Source organism: Dermacentor albipictus, chromosome 5 (assembly GCF_038994185.2).
Source record: "Dermacentor albipictus isolate Rhodes 1998 colony chromosome 5, USDA_Dalb.pri_finalv2, whole genome shotgun sequence".
In the NCBI taxonomy this organism is placed as follows: domain Eukaryota; kingdom Metazoa; phylum Arthropoda; class Arachnida; order Ixodida; family Ixodidae; genus Dermacentor; species Dermacentor albipictus.
Window position 1 is genome coordinate 81,703,280 of NC_091825.1, and position 12,520 is coordinate 81,715,799.

At 44.1% G+C, this 12,520-nt stretch overlaps 1 protein-coding gene across 1 annotated transcript in view; it reads right to left on the reverse strand.

The window, feature by feature from the left end:
• Rme-8 (receptor mediated endocytosis 8) overlaps positions 1–12,520 on the reverse strand; it is a 168,592-nt gene that overhangs the window by 138,406 nt on the left and 17,666 nt on the right. Inside the window, exons 5-8 of the mRNA XM_065442886.2 lie at positions 8,442–8,581; positions 7,876–7,939; positions 3,701–3,796; positions 1,104–1,195 (exon numbers count right to left, since the gene is read on the reverse strand). Coding sequence (XP_065298958.2) covers positions 1,104–1,195; positions 3,701–3,796; positions 7,876–7,939; positions 8,442–8,581 — 392 coding nt within the window. The remainder of the gene's footprint in view (positions 1–1,103; positions 1,196–3,700; positions 3,797–7,875; positions 7,940–8,441; positions 8,582–12,520) is intronic.

Genomic DNA, 12,520 nt, shown 5'->3' on the forward strand with positions numbered 1-12,520 from the left:
TCAGCCCCTTGTGCAGCGGTTGATTATCAACCTCCGCCTAAAGCAGCCAACTGCAATTAATATTCGTCAGGCAGAGGAAATGCTCACAGGAGCTTGGTGGAACTTGAAGGCATCTACCATTAGCAACTGCTGGCGAAAAGCAGGGCTTGTCAAAACGCCTGCGCAGCTTGAAGATGGCCTGGAGGTGACCGACAACAACCCAGGAGAACTGTGGACCAAGGTTGCAGAACTGCTGCCCGCCATCTCTTCCTTCAACGACTACATGGAGAGCAACAGCACAGCACTAATGGTGGCGGACCTGCCAACCAAAGAGACTGTGTCCGCAAAGTCTCCAGTGACGATGACGACCTGAAGGAACACGACTGTGGGTCACCAAACACAGAAGATGAGATTGTGTCAAACACTGATGATATAGTAACATGAACAAAGTCTGCATTTTCATAGCTCGGTGCAATGGCATACCCGATGAGGTATTGTGCAAAGTGGAAGATATGGATGCACTCCTAATTGGTCGTGCGTGCTGCACGCACCAGAAGAAAATCACTGATTTCTTCAAACAAAGCAGCTTTGAAGTGAGTGAAACATTTTTATTTGAGAGTATGCTTGTCTGCACCTGCGTCTACTGCCAAGGTACGCCATTTTCATTCCTAGGTTTGTCTACTGGCTTATAACCGCAAGTTTCTCATTACAGCGATATTTCAGAATAACGATTTTCAGCGGTCCCGCGTGATTCATTATATCGAGATTTGACTGTTAAGAAAGTTTAAAATTTCACTTACGATGCCAAAATCCTTCACCATCTGATTTTTCAGACTCTTTGACGTGACCACAGGTCCGAAACAGCATTCACAGAGGCCACCGCCGCCTCCATTTTGATTATCTCACAACCTCAACGTATGAACAATGTTCTAATGTATTATTCCAGAAAAGTAACATACTGTGATTCTATCACATGATAGCTCTATTGGTGCTGCTCATACCATTTACATCTAATGCTGGATACAGCAACACATATGGACAATCTAGAACACCCCCTGTAACATTGTTTCACATGTTTTTCAATGTGAATTGAACTCACAGCATACTCCCGACAAGACACTCACCGATCACTGGAACTGTAATGGCGTGTATCCCCCTGAGCATATTCAATGGAAAACTGTTGTACTTGATCTCTTGACCGGACAATGCGGCACACCTGCAAACAAAAATGGCGTGTTAAGGCTTCAAGTCTTCAAGCATGGTCAGCCGTTAAACCCAGCAGTGAAAAAAATAAAAGTCAGTTACTAATGATCACAATTATACTTCATTAAAGGAACACTACAGGCAAATATTAAGTTGGCGTGGACTGTTTATATACCATTCCAGAAACCTTGACACACTTGTTTCGTGTTAAAGAAAGACTTAGTTTAAGAAAAAATTGCATCTGGAGGGTCCGAATACCTTTTTCAAAATTCAAACCTTCCAGCCACCCAACCGGCGGAGTGGTGACGTATACGCGATCACCACCCTTTGCTGTCGTCGGTGGGTAAAACAGCGCCTGACAGACGGCGGTACCGAGAAAAGACAGAGCGGTGGATTCGCCTCTGCAGCTGCTTTTTGGTCAAATGGCGTAGACCATTCGGGCATCTCGCGGCTCACATGGAAGTTGAATTCTCTGCTACTTGCAGTTTGTGCAAGCTTCGCAAGCCAGCACAAACAGCACTGCACTACACGATAACGAAACTACTGAAATGCAAAAGCGGGGGCAGTGCAGAGTCTACTGAAAACGAAACTTTTCGACCGGCCGCGTCGTTGTCAAGGGTAATTTCAATAAATTGTTTTCTAAAAATGCCACAGAACTGGACAAGTAGCATTTTATTTTATCTTGTAATACAATACAAGAATTTTTTATTTTTTTTCCCTCAAGTGGTTGACTACTCGACACAGCTCTGACTGGGCCTAATGAGCTAGACAGTGTGGCCAATGGTGTGGCCGTGACAAAAATTCATCATTGGCTGACGTGATAACGGGTCAAAAACCATCGCAGAAAGCTTGTCAATAATGTGTTCCTAAGGGTGGCTCATCAGTGACAGGTCACGAAATCCGACGTATGTGCAAGATTGACAGCTGTTGAAGTGGCGTTCGAGTCGGCGATTGACCAGCCGCCAAATACCGTGAGCATGCGTGTCAAGTTCATCTGTGAAATCGCATGAGGGTAAATATCTTCAAACTGCACAAATATGTGTGCATGAACACTGAACTCGCGTATTTGATGCAGTCAGCATGCCTGCCGGTGGCTAATTGGCCCGATCTTCACAGATGCTTCCGTGCTCTCCATGACCACTGCTTTTGTTGTTTCATTTCTTCGCATAGTGCTAATCATTTCAATTGGTCCAGTTGACCTGGACAAACCTTGTACCGATAAAGATTCCGTGCCATGGAAACACTACACGTGTCGAGGCACAGACCACAGCAGGGTCATTGACTGTAGGTTCCGATATACGAAAAATTGAATAGTCAAGAAATCAAATAGTAGATATTGCATTCGCGAATCATATTTGAATGTTCACTATTCAATCCGAAAATAAATATTCAAGTATTCGTACACCCCTAATTATTCCTTCTGTTCATATTGGGGAGTAAGGAATGCACAGTGTAAAATGAACTGCGAGAAGAAAGTGGCAGCAAAAGCAGACCGAGGGCTCCAAGTGAGGCGAGACAAGGCGTGGTTCTCGGAGGCCACACGCGCCGTAGACTGAGATTGCCAGAGAGAGGAACCAGGTGGCATGAGTGCGGCAAGAAGAGGGAAAGGAAGACTTGGGCGGCACAATGTGTGCGACTGAACGGTGTGGTGTAAGAGTCGCTAAGTGCGGTAATAAAGTGAATGTCTGCAATGAACATGTCGGCCTGTTGTCGTTCGTAACAGAAGAGAACAAAGACAGAATGTGGTGCTGGTATCCAAAATGAAGCTTTCTACATGTTACACTCCACTCAATAAACGTCCGTCATCCATCAACGAGCCCTGTGCCTTCTCCTTGTCCCATTTTACAGAGAAGCTGTTTATGGCTAGGGTCATGTGCATTTTTCATGTCCGTCAAGAAATGTGTGGGAGAAAAATATCATCATCAGCAATAACTTGTGCCACTACTCGCACGTTTGTCGTCGTCTTCTACCACAGATGGCGCGTTGGCGTCCCTCGGCGTAACTGTGCAAACGTGCTCATGCCACTGCTCACGCATTCATTGTCATCGTTTTCTTCCACAGCTGGCTCGCTGCAGCTCATCATGCCAGCGTTCCCATACCGCCCTTGCCTCTATGAAGGTGTTGACGGTACTTGCCCACTGCTAGTCGGTGTGGTGATTTCGGTCTCAAATTCTTTACCTCAACGTATTGCAAAATGAGAACACGAATGTATGCAACAAACGTATAACACGAATGAATGCATATGTATAAGAGTAAATGTGTATGGGTACCTTTCGTTCGATGACCACTGATCAAGACAATAAATGTGTTCATACCTTTCTTTAATATTCTGTCACCTCTTTGTCATGTGCTACACAGCTTCGCTGGTCATCCACCTTCACAGAGTGGAATGTGCCACGATTTTTTTTAAATATTCTTGGCTCCCCGATATGTACCAAGTAGCTCACTTAATTCACATTCCCTTACATACGCATACATGACGAACCTCGCGCAATAAGACTGTTGCTACATGACTCACATCAGCCAATGGCCTCAATGTGACCACCGTGTATGTCGAAGGGTCCCTCTCCAGCAGGCAGCTCTCAGTAAGGCACAGCAGGCGTCTCACAGGATCCTAGAACCAAAAGACCATATAAAAGTATGGGTGCCAAGCAGATTAAATGCAGAGATTTCAGTCAAATAACTAGCAATAGTGACCCAACGTATGCGCACTGTAGTTCGTGCGTTAACAGAGGCAGTTATCGTGGAGAGCAAAAAAGAATTCTTAGAACAATGAAGATGCAATATTTAATAACAAAATTAATAAAACATACGTTTATTGTACTTCTAGTAGTCACCAATTAAAAAAATTGTGCTGTTAACAGTGTTCATGTGACTTACCGTTTCTTATGCATTTTTAAACGCTGCAGTAGGAACAGTTAAAAACTGGCTGAAATACACATGCAAGTTAACTGCTCACGACCGATAGCTATGTGCCCTCCAAATGATGCTGTGCCAGACTGCAGCTACTTTGAGCAGCGTACCAAGCTTTCCCATAGAAGTCTTGTGAACAGAAAAAAAGGCATTAAAGCTCTGGTGACCGAAAAGCCTATGCACTTCGTGCCTCTGCTCATCGATTCTGTGATCAGGCTGCAGGCGCCACGAGATCTCGAAGGCCATGCTCTGCTCTACACACTTGTCAGTGATGTGTCGATTGCCAAAGGCATGTGCATTGTCGCTCTGTGGCTTTCAGTCGTGTGCACAAGGTAAATACTTTCCTCCTTTGCTTTTTTTTTTTCTGTGTTACTTTTACTTTTTCATCTTTATGCAATGACTGCCAGTTCATAGGCTTGTCTTATACTAGTCTAATGCATTCTTTTTTTCATTGTGAACAAGCAACTAATATTTAATTTCAATAAGCTAACATTTATTACCTTACTTATTTAATAAGGTGCCAATGTAAAGGTTGTGGAACGCGTCAAGAAATGACTGATATTGTATATAGCGACCTAGGTCTTTTTTTTTTTTTTCGACAAAAATGAAAAGAAAAACCTGTGTACATTTTTTTAATCCACGTGACATAGCATCCCCACACTAGTAGTATAAGTGGTCTCAGACGCAAACGTTATCAGTGCATTGTGCATATTATAAGAGTACGAATTAGGATAGTGGTCTTTAATGGTTTGGAAAGCAAACCGTTACAAGATCAAGCTACTTTGCATGTGATAGGGACCGAAGATGCGCATCAAAAACTGCTAGTGTGAGGAGAAAAAAGTGCGGTTTCTGCTTCCCAGTGCCAGTTTGACGAGGTTTGCGTAAAGATTGATGCAATCTTTGGTATGCAGAAGCATTGTCACGGCCACATAATTTTTTATTTGTTCTTTTTTATTTATTTAATGAGCTTTCTTTCTTGATAAAAAGTCTTCATAAATTTTAGGTTGTTTTAAATGCTGTTATCAGTCATTTATCAACATTATTCATAACTTTTTCATTGACATCTCTTCAATTAGGCAAACTGATCAGCTCAGCTAATTAAATGTATTCATGCAGAATGAACGAGAAATATTCACAGTGGCCACCATTAACAACACCCATCATGGTACAGTGAATGTCGTTCACATAGTGCCCACTGGTAATCTTTAAATTCTCGGTGACCTTCAGTCAAGGCAGTAGAATACCGCAGAATAAACGTGAAGTGACGTACTGGTCATTGCACCTTTGCCAGTATTTCACATCACTTGCCAAGGAAAAGCTCCAAGATATTTTTTTAAACAACAAAGGGATAAAAAATGTTCACTGGCTTTCCTGTCCGTGTCGTTGACCAAAGTTTTGTAGAAGCTCGATTATGCGGGCTTACTTGCAGTTCTGCAACAGGCGTCATAAAGCCAGCATATTCTTAAAACAGCAACTGACATTTCGTATGCCGAGTGACGGTTTATTAAAATTTTTGGACTCAATTAGCGCAAGTTGCATCACGAACATTGTTGCCACGAGCGCAATTTTGGAGGTTTGTGCTTTCGTCAAACGTTTAATTACAATCACAATTTCACCACTAAGGTTGACTGAATATGAAACATTACATCCTCGGCTTGCGCTCTGTGGTGGCAAGAGCCTGATATTGCGTGGTGTGGCCGGGCAGAAAACAGTGTAGCACGTGCGCAAATTTGAGTGACGATTGCGGTTTCCAATGGATATTTGTGACCACGAAGTTTCATAAAAGCAAGCAAGTTATTTTTCAGCTTGCCTCACTGTGATCCCGGTAAGTGGACGTGATGCATATGCAAAATAGATTTAGATACACATGGCGTTCGCCCATTATTGACGCAGATGCACCAATAGGGCGCAATATCGAGTGCTAAAATATATAGCGAAACTGACGAGCAGACTGTGTGACCTTATTCGTTCAGCACGGCTTTCTTTTCGGACTGCCCCATGAAACGAGCGCCAGTTATAATGATCTTTAGCTGGTCCACATATGTGCAAATGCATAACACTTTTACAAAACATTCGTGATGGATTGTATAGCACAAAACGGTTTTCATTTTCGTGTGACCTAGTTACAATTATGCCACCAAACCCACCAACACTCCAATGTCGCCGATGCTGAAATGAATTGCTTAGGCTAGGACTGCAGCAGGGCTAAGCGCTGGCCAATGCATGTCTACGGGTCGTGCGGTTGCCACTGAAGAAGCATGTGCATCCTGCTATATTTGGCACCTAGTATTTGGCAACAAAAATAGTGTTTTGGTGCAGGTTGGTGCAGCTCAATGGTTTGGCGCAAGAAGGCGCAATTGGCGCAGTGCTTACATCCCTGGACTGACAGCGGCTGAAGTGGCGTTCGGGTCAGCGGTTGACCAGCTGGCAACAACTGTGAGCATGCGTGCCAAGCTCCTCTGTGTGTTCACGTGTAGGTAGAGAACTCCCAACTCCGCGAATCTGCATGCATGAACACTGAACTTTCTTCGAGCAGCCACGGACTGGAACGGCCTACCCCATGACATCGTCGCCATCGCTTCAACACCTGCTTTTCAAGAACGCGTAACAGATCACCTTCAATGTTAAATCACCATCGCTGTTTGTTTTTCTCACTACAAATGTAATCCCACCCCTTATGTAACACCCCCTGAAATGGGGGCCTTTAAGGAATAAAACTGAACTGAACTGAACTGAACTGAACTCGCTTGTTCGATGCAATCAGCGTGCCTTCCGGTGGCTAATCAGACCGATCTTCACACATGCTCTCGCTTTCCCTGCAGTTGTAGTTCCCCTTGTCCATGTCACGTTAATCGTTTAGATCGTTATCATCGACCTGGATGAACGCTGTACTGATCGAGGTTGTGGGCGCCGTGGGAACGCTGCGCACCTCAAGTCACCGACTACGGCCAGGTCATTTACAAAAGCTACAGATAAAAAAAATAGAATATCTAGTATTCAATTCGCACATCGAATTATTCAAACATTCACTATTTGATTCGAAATCCAATATTCAAGTATTCGCACACCCCTAGTTTCCCCTTTCAGCCTCCAATTTATGGGGTAACAGAGAAAAGAAAACGGTAGTGCAAGTACAAAAACAGGCATTTGTAGCTCCTTTCTACTGCAACAATGCCGGCTAGCCAGAATATGTGTATGGAATAGAATACACTGAGGAATAAGGTTGAACGCCCCCACAAATTGCTCTGCAGAGTGGCTGAACCTACAGCTCAGGCACGCTTTCTCTGGTTGCAATCTAGAAACGGCTCTGCATTGTTACAATCCAAGTTGAAGCATGGTAAGTATCAGCCAAATGTACAATAAGTGAATACCAAAAGTAAACATTTCAAGAGTAATGGCTACTGTCTTGCTGCCTGGTTCATCAAAAATTAAATTCTGGGGTTTTACATGCCGAAACTACGATACGATTGAGGCACACGGTAGTGTGGGGGGGGGGGGCTCTGGATTAATTTTCGTCCACCTGGGGTTCTTCCAACGTGCACCCAAAGCATGGCACACAGGCATTTTTGCATTTCGCCCGGATCGAAATGCAGCCGCTGTGGATGCAATTCGATCCCACGGCCTCGTGCTTAGCAGCGAATTGTGCAGTGGCAGTGCTCTGCAATTGAAAATCATGCAAATGGCACAGTGCTGCTGTTTTAGAATGACATTTTTTTTTAATAGCTAACGCTGCTGCAGGTGCATGCCTTGTGAACATTCCTGCGTAAGCATGCAGCTTACCTCATGGCGCGATGAAATCTTGTGAACCACGAACTCGCAGAGAGATGTGAGTGCCTCGTCAGTACTGCCAAAAAAAAAAAAAGAAGTGGAGACAGTTGGAACACCATAAGTTAGAACACCACATGTGCTACAGGAGATCCTGAATTGAAACTTCCGATGTTGGTCATAGTGCCTGACACACAACATAGCAAATGGAGGGAGCAGTTCACCAGGACATTCCACAACTGTACAACATAACCTGCGATCATTTTTTTTTCAAGAAAAAGTTTCCAGCTTGCACCAAGTGCAACTCTACACATAACCTTGCGCTGTTAACAACGGACATGCTCAAATGCTGGAACACAAGGACAACCAACTACGTACAAACACTTGGCACATCAAGATCATGTAGGCCACAAATGAGAGATTATTATGAAGCATGTTGAGCACAGACAGAATGTTCTTGGGCTGCGCTGTGTCGTGCCTGTCCTTCATGCTGTCTCATCTACTGTCAAGATGCTCCATCACTCGCTATGTTGTGCATGATGGAGGAAACAAGAAATACTGAACCAAGGAGTGACACGCACCTGTACCGGCCAAGGCGGGCCTCTCGTGCTGACACCCGTGTCATTGGCTCACGGAATGACAGCTGGACACCCACGTGCTGGCTGGCCCAGTCCACAGCACGCTTCATCAGCTCCTCTCTCTTTTCCACGATAAATACGTGCTGCCATAATCAAGAATAAATAGAGAAATGTTTTCATAAATTCCATTGCATTGCCCACTGTCAAGTGCAGATATCGCACGTGCAACCTCAACTTCGCGACACTGTTTGTCTAACCCTTTAAGTGTTTATTGTTTTAACCTAAAGTGACCTTAACTGGCTATTTTACAGAGAAGCTGTTAGCCTCTAGTTGGTCGGGATTTTTCTTGGCGTGCTTACGCAAGAAACAGCAGCTGGAAGGCTTTGTGTTTGAGTTTCCGCGTAACAGAATTGTTTTCTCGTATATTCAAATTACAATTTGATGCTATCATGTCTGCAGGTTTTGTGTAAGTAGTACAACTTAACGAATTTTCAGACACATTTTACTTTGAGAGATTCAATTAGTTCAATAACACACTTGTACTAGGCAGAGGGCCTACAAGAATGAGGATGTACACAATGCTAACGGTACCACGACCTAGCGGCCATGGCCACTCAGACAGACCTCAAACGGCAGCTCGAAAAGGGCTACGTCTTCCAGTTTCAACTTAATAGATTTACGTTTTCTCATACATTAGAATAACTATCCAAAGCTATCACGTCTGCAGCTTGTGTGTAAGTTGTACTTTATGCATTTTCTGACGCAATTTACTTTTAAATGCTAATTAAGTTCAATAAGGCACTTGCGCTTGGCAGACAGCCTAGAAGAATGAGGATTTATGCTGCACTTCTGCTCACGCGCCTGCCCACGTGACGTGCATTGCTTGTGGTGGTGGTGCTTGTGTAACGTCGTCTGACCTCATTTGGGGTGGTGGTACTTGTCTAACATCTGCACCAGCTTCACTGTACATCCACTTTGACAAGGTGGAATGGAGGAAAATTTTTTAAGGCTTATTTCCAAACTTCACTCTAGCGAATACCCTTCTAAAGCTTTTTCATCCAATTTGCTTCATGTTTTAAGCATGAAAACCTCATTTTACCTCTTTACTATGCCATATGATATGTAGTACTTGTCATTGCTGCTAATGGCGCAGACGCTGTCATTTCGAATCTGCCAAAAGGTGTAAAAAGTGCTAGATTGCAAAAGTGTGGTCTTTGAGTACATACAAGGTGCAGCCTTTATGTAGCAGAAAAAAAAAAAGGCTGCAATAAATGCACCCTTCCAGCGCTAAGAAAATAGCCGCCATCTATGATGCAGAACATGAAAACTCGATCAACATTTTGGGGCGCTGAACAAGTGCCGACATCTATGTAGTAAACAAAAAAGAGCAAGATTACCCTATATCTCGAAAGCTGGCACTACAGCAGTCTGTGTAATAGAAAAATAAACTAAGTGGGCATACTGAGTTCACCCAAATTGCTTTGAAAACCACTGACGAGCTGAGCTAGTCCAAAGCAAAATTAACCAGGATCGCGTTGATGAGCATAGTTCGTTCAAAACACTCGAGGGGTTAAACTGCGTTCAGCAAATTCATCAATTCGGAACGTACTCCACATGAGAGCATTTGCCATTCCTGCCAGTATGCACACAGACTTTTCCTATATGCGTTCGCAGTAATAGCCAGCTGATTGCCCACAAACCCAGCTTTACGAGCGCTGCCGTCACTGCAGCCTGTGTGTCTCATTTCACATCAGATCCCCGTGTATTCATCTACGGGTACAAGCATATATCAAGGGCAGACTTTCTACAAAGGCATGCTGTCCTACACTCCTGTCAGTAGTTGCCAATAGTTGCGTTCACAGTAGTTGCCTGCTGATCATTTGTTAACCCCACTTCACGAGCAGTGCCATCAGTGCAGCTTGTGTACGCCATCTTGCACCCCCAGTGCTGCCATTGTCACGGACGTGCTGCCATCACGGGCGAGCTCTCCACGATGGCGTGCTGCCCCCCTTCCCCCCCCCCCCAGCTAAGCCTGACTAGTGCGATCTTGTCAGGAGTCTGTAGCCAAAGTTGCGCTTTGTTGCACAGTCAACTAAATGCTTTGCAGTGGCTTTACGGCAGTTGGAAAACAGAGAAACCACCTAGCTAATAAAATTACGTGCACATCTCGGTCGTATGCTTCGATTTCCAGGCAAATGCGGCGGCTGCTTAGTCAACATGTTTTGCACATCTTACGTCACAAACGGTCTATGCTGTAGTTCTCGCCCCCCCCCCCCCCCCCCCACCCTCCCAAATATGTGATCATGTGATCTGGCTCATCCGGTGGAGACTGACACGCGCAGCAGCATGGTCACATGATCCAGCACTGCCAGTGGCATAGAGAAACAAAAAAGATGCCAGGAGGGAGCATTACGTCACGCAGCCACCCTCCTCAAAATCTAGGCCCAACACCTGCACTTGGTCAAGTCGGCCCAGTGTACCTGAATCCAAGTAGGTTTTAATAATTTCACACTTGTTTTGGTACTTTGCTAAATACTGCGTGCACATTTTCTTCCAGTGTGCTTGTGCAAGCTGCACAAGGCAGCAGTGTATTTTGGCATTGTTTTTTTTTGCCTCTTTAATTCAACCTGTCAGATAATTAGCTCAATTTTGTCAGTTCTGTCAACGTCGAATAAATGGACATTGACTGTAAAAGTTAAAGGCTAACTTGGTGTTCTGCCAATCTTTAAGCATGGAAGTGCTACCATTTCACCAAATGTGCTAAACAAGCTGATCAGGACACCTTTGGTAAAAAAAATTAAGTTATGAAGTTTTACAAGCCAAACCACTATCTGATTATGAGGCACGCCGTAGTGTGGAACTCCGGAAATTTGGACCACCTGAGGTTCTTTAACGTGCACCTAAATCTAAATACACAAGTGTTTTCATATTTTGCCCCCATCGAAATGCAGCCACCATGGCCGAGATTCGATCCCGCAACCTCGTTCTTAGCAGCCCAACACCATAGCCACTAAGCAACCGCGCTGGTTCACACCTTTGGTAGTGACATTGATCTCTCAATACCAAAGGTGTCTCAGTTCTACAAAGCATAGAGCCTGCATGTAAACAGGCTGCGTGCTTAGTGGAACATTGCCCACCTTGGGCACAACTTTGGCTATTCCCTATTTTCCCAGTAGACACATACCTTTCCATGGGCATTTCTTTCTGAAGGAAAGCATACTAAAGGTGCAATGACCAGGCAAGATATATGACACTTACAAAATGCAGCATGGCGCCTACATTTACAATTGAACATACCCTATTAGGCCAACTTTTATTATTTTGACCCTGATAGGACTGACGCAATTGATTGAATTATCTGGCCAGCCGAATTAGGCAAGATGCAGGAAAAATGTCAAAACACATCATTGGTTCATTTGGCAGCATTTGCACGATTCTCACATGCCCACGTATAAAATTTGTGCCCGCTTTTTGCGTGTACTAAGCAGAAAACTAATGTATAAATGACACTGAAGCTCCTAACCAAGGTAGAAATCTAACACACTCCCAATTTTTTAGGGAAAAATATGCACAAGTGTCTAACATGTATTGTACACCCACTGAGAGCCAGATACCTACAGTGAGCTTCGCCGCAATACAGCATTGTTAGAAGGCAAAGTATATGAATGCCGCAAGCTCGTTTTCTGGCGTAATTCTCTTGGGGAAAAAAAGGTGTGCATTAGAATCGGGTAAATATTGTAGTCACACATTGTGGACCATTATTAATGCTTGAAAATGTTCCTAGAGCAAGCTGGAAATAGGCACTTAAACTGCCACTAAGGGGGTCACTATTGAGTCCACCTTAGGGGTCAGGCATGTGTACACTGATTGGTCAAGTTCAAATTATCCAGAGAAGGCAAATTTTACAATCAAGATAATGAAAGTGTGGGCCAAAAAGAATGCATGGGCACCAGCCAGGACCTTCGGTTGGGATCGAATTAACCAAAAATCTAATTAACCAGAGTTGAATTTACGAAAGTCGACTGTACCAATTTTTAGTTTCGAATCCAGTAGTAATTAGTGTTGAATAATTGCAAAGTGAA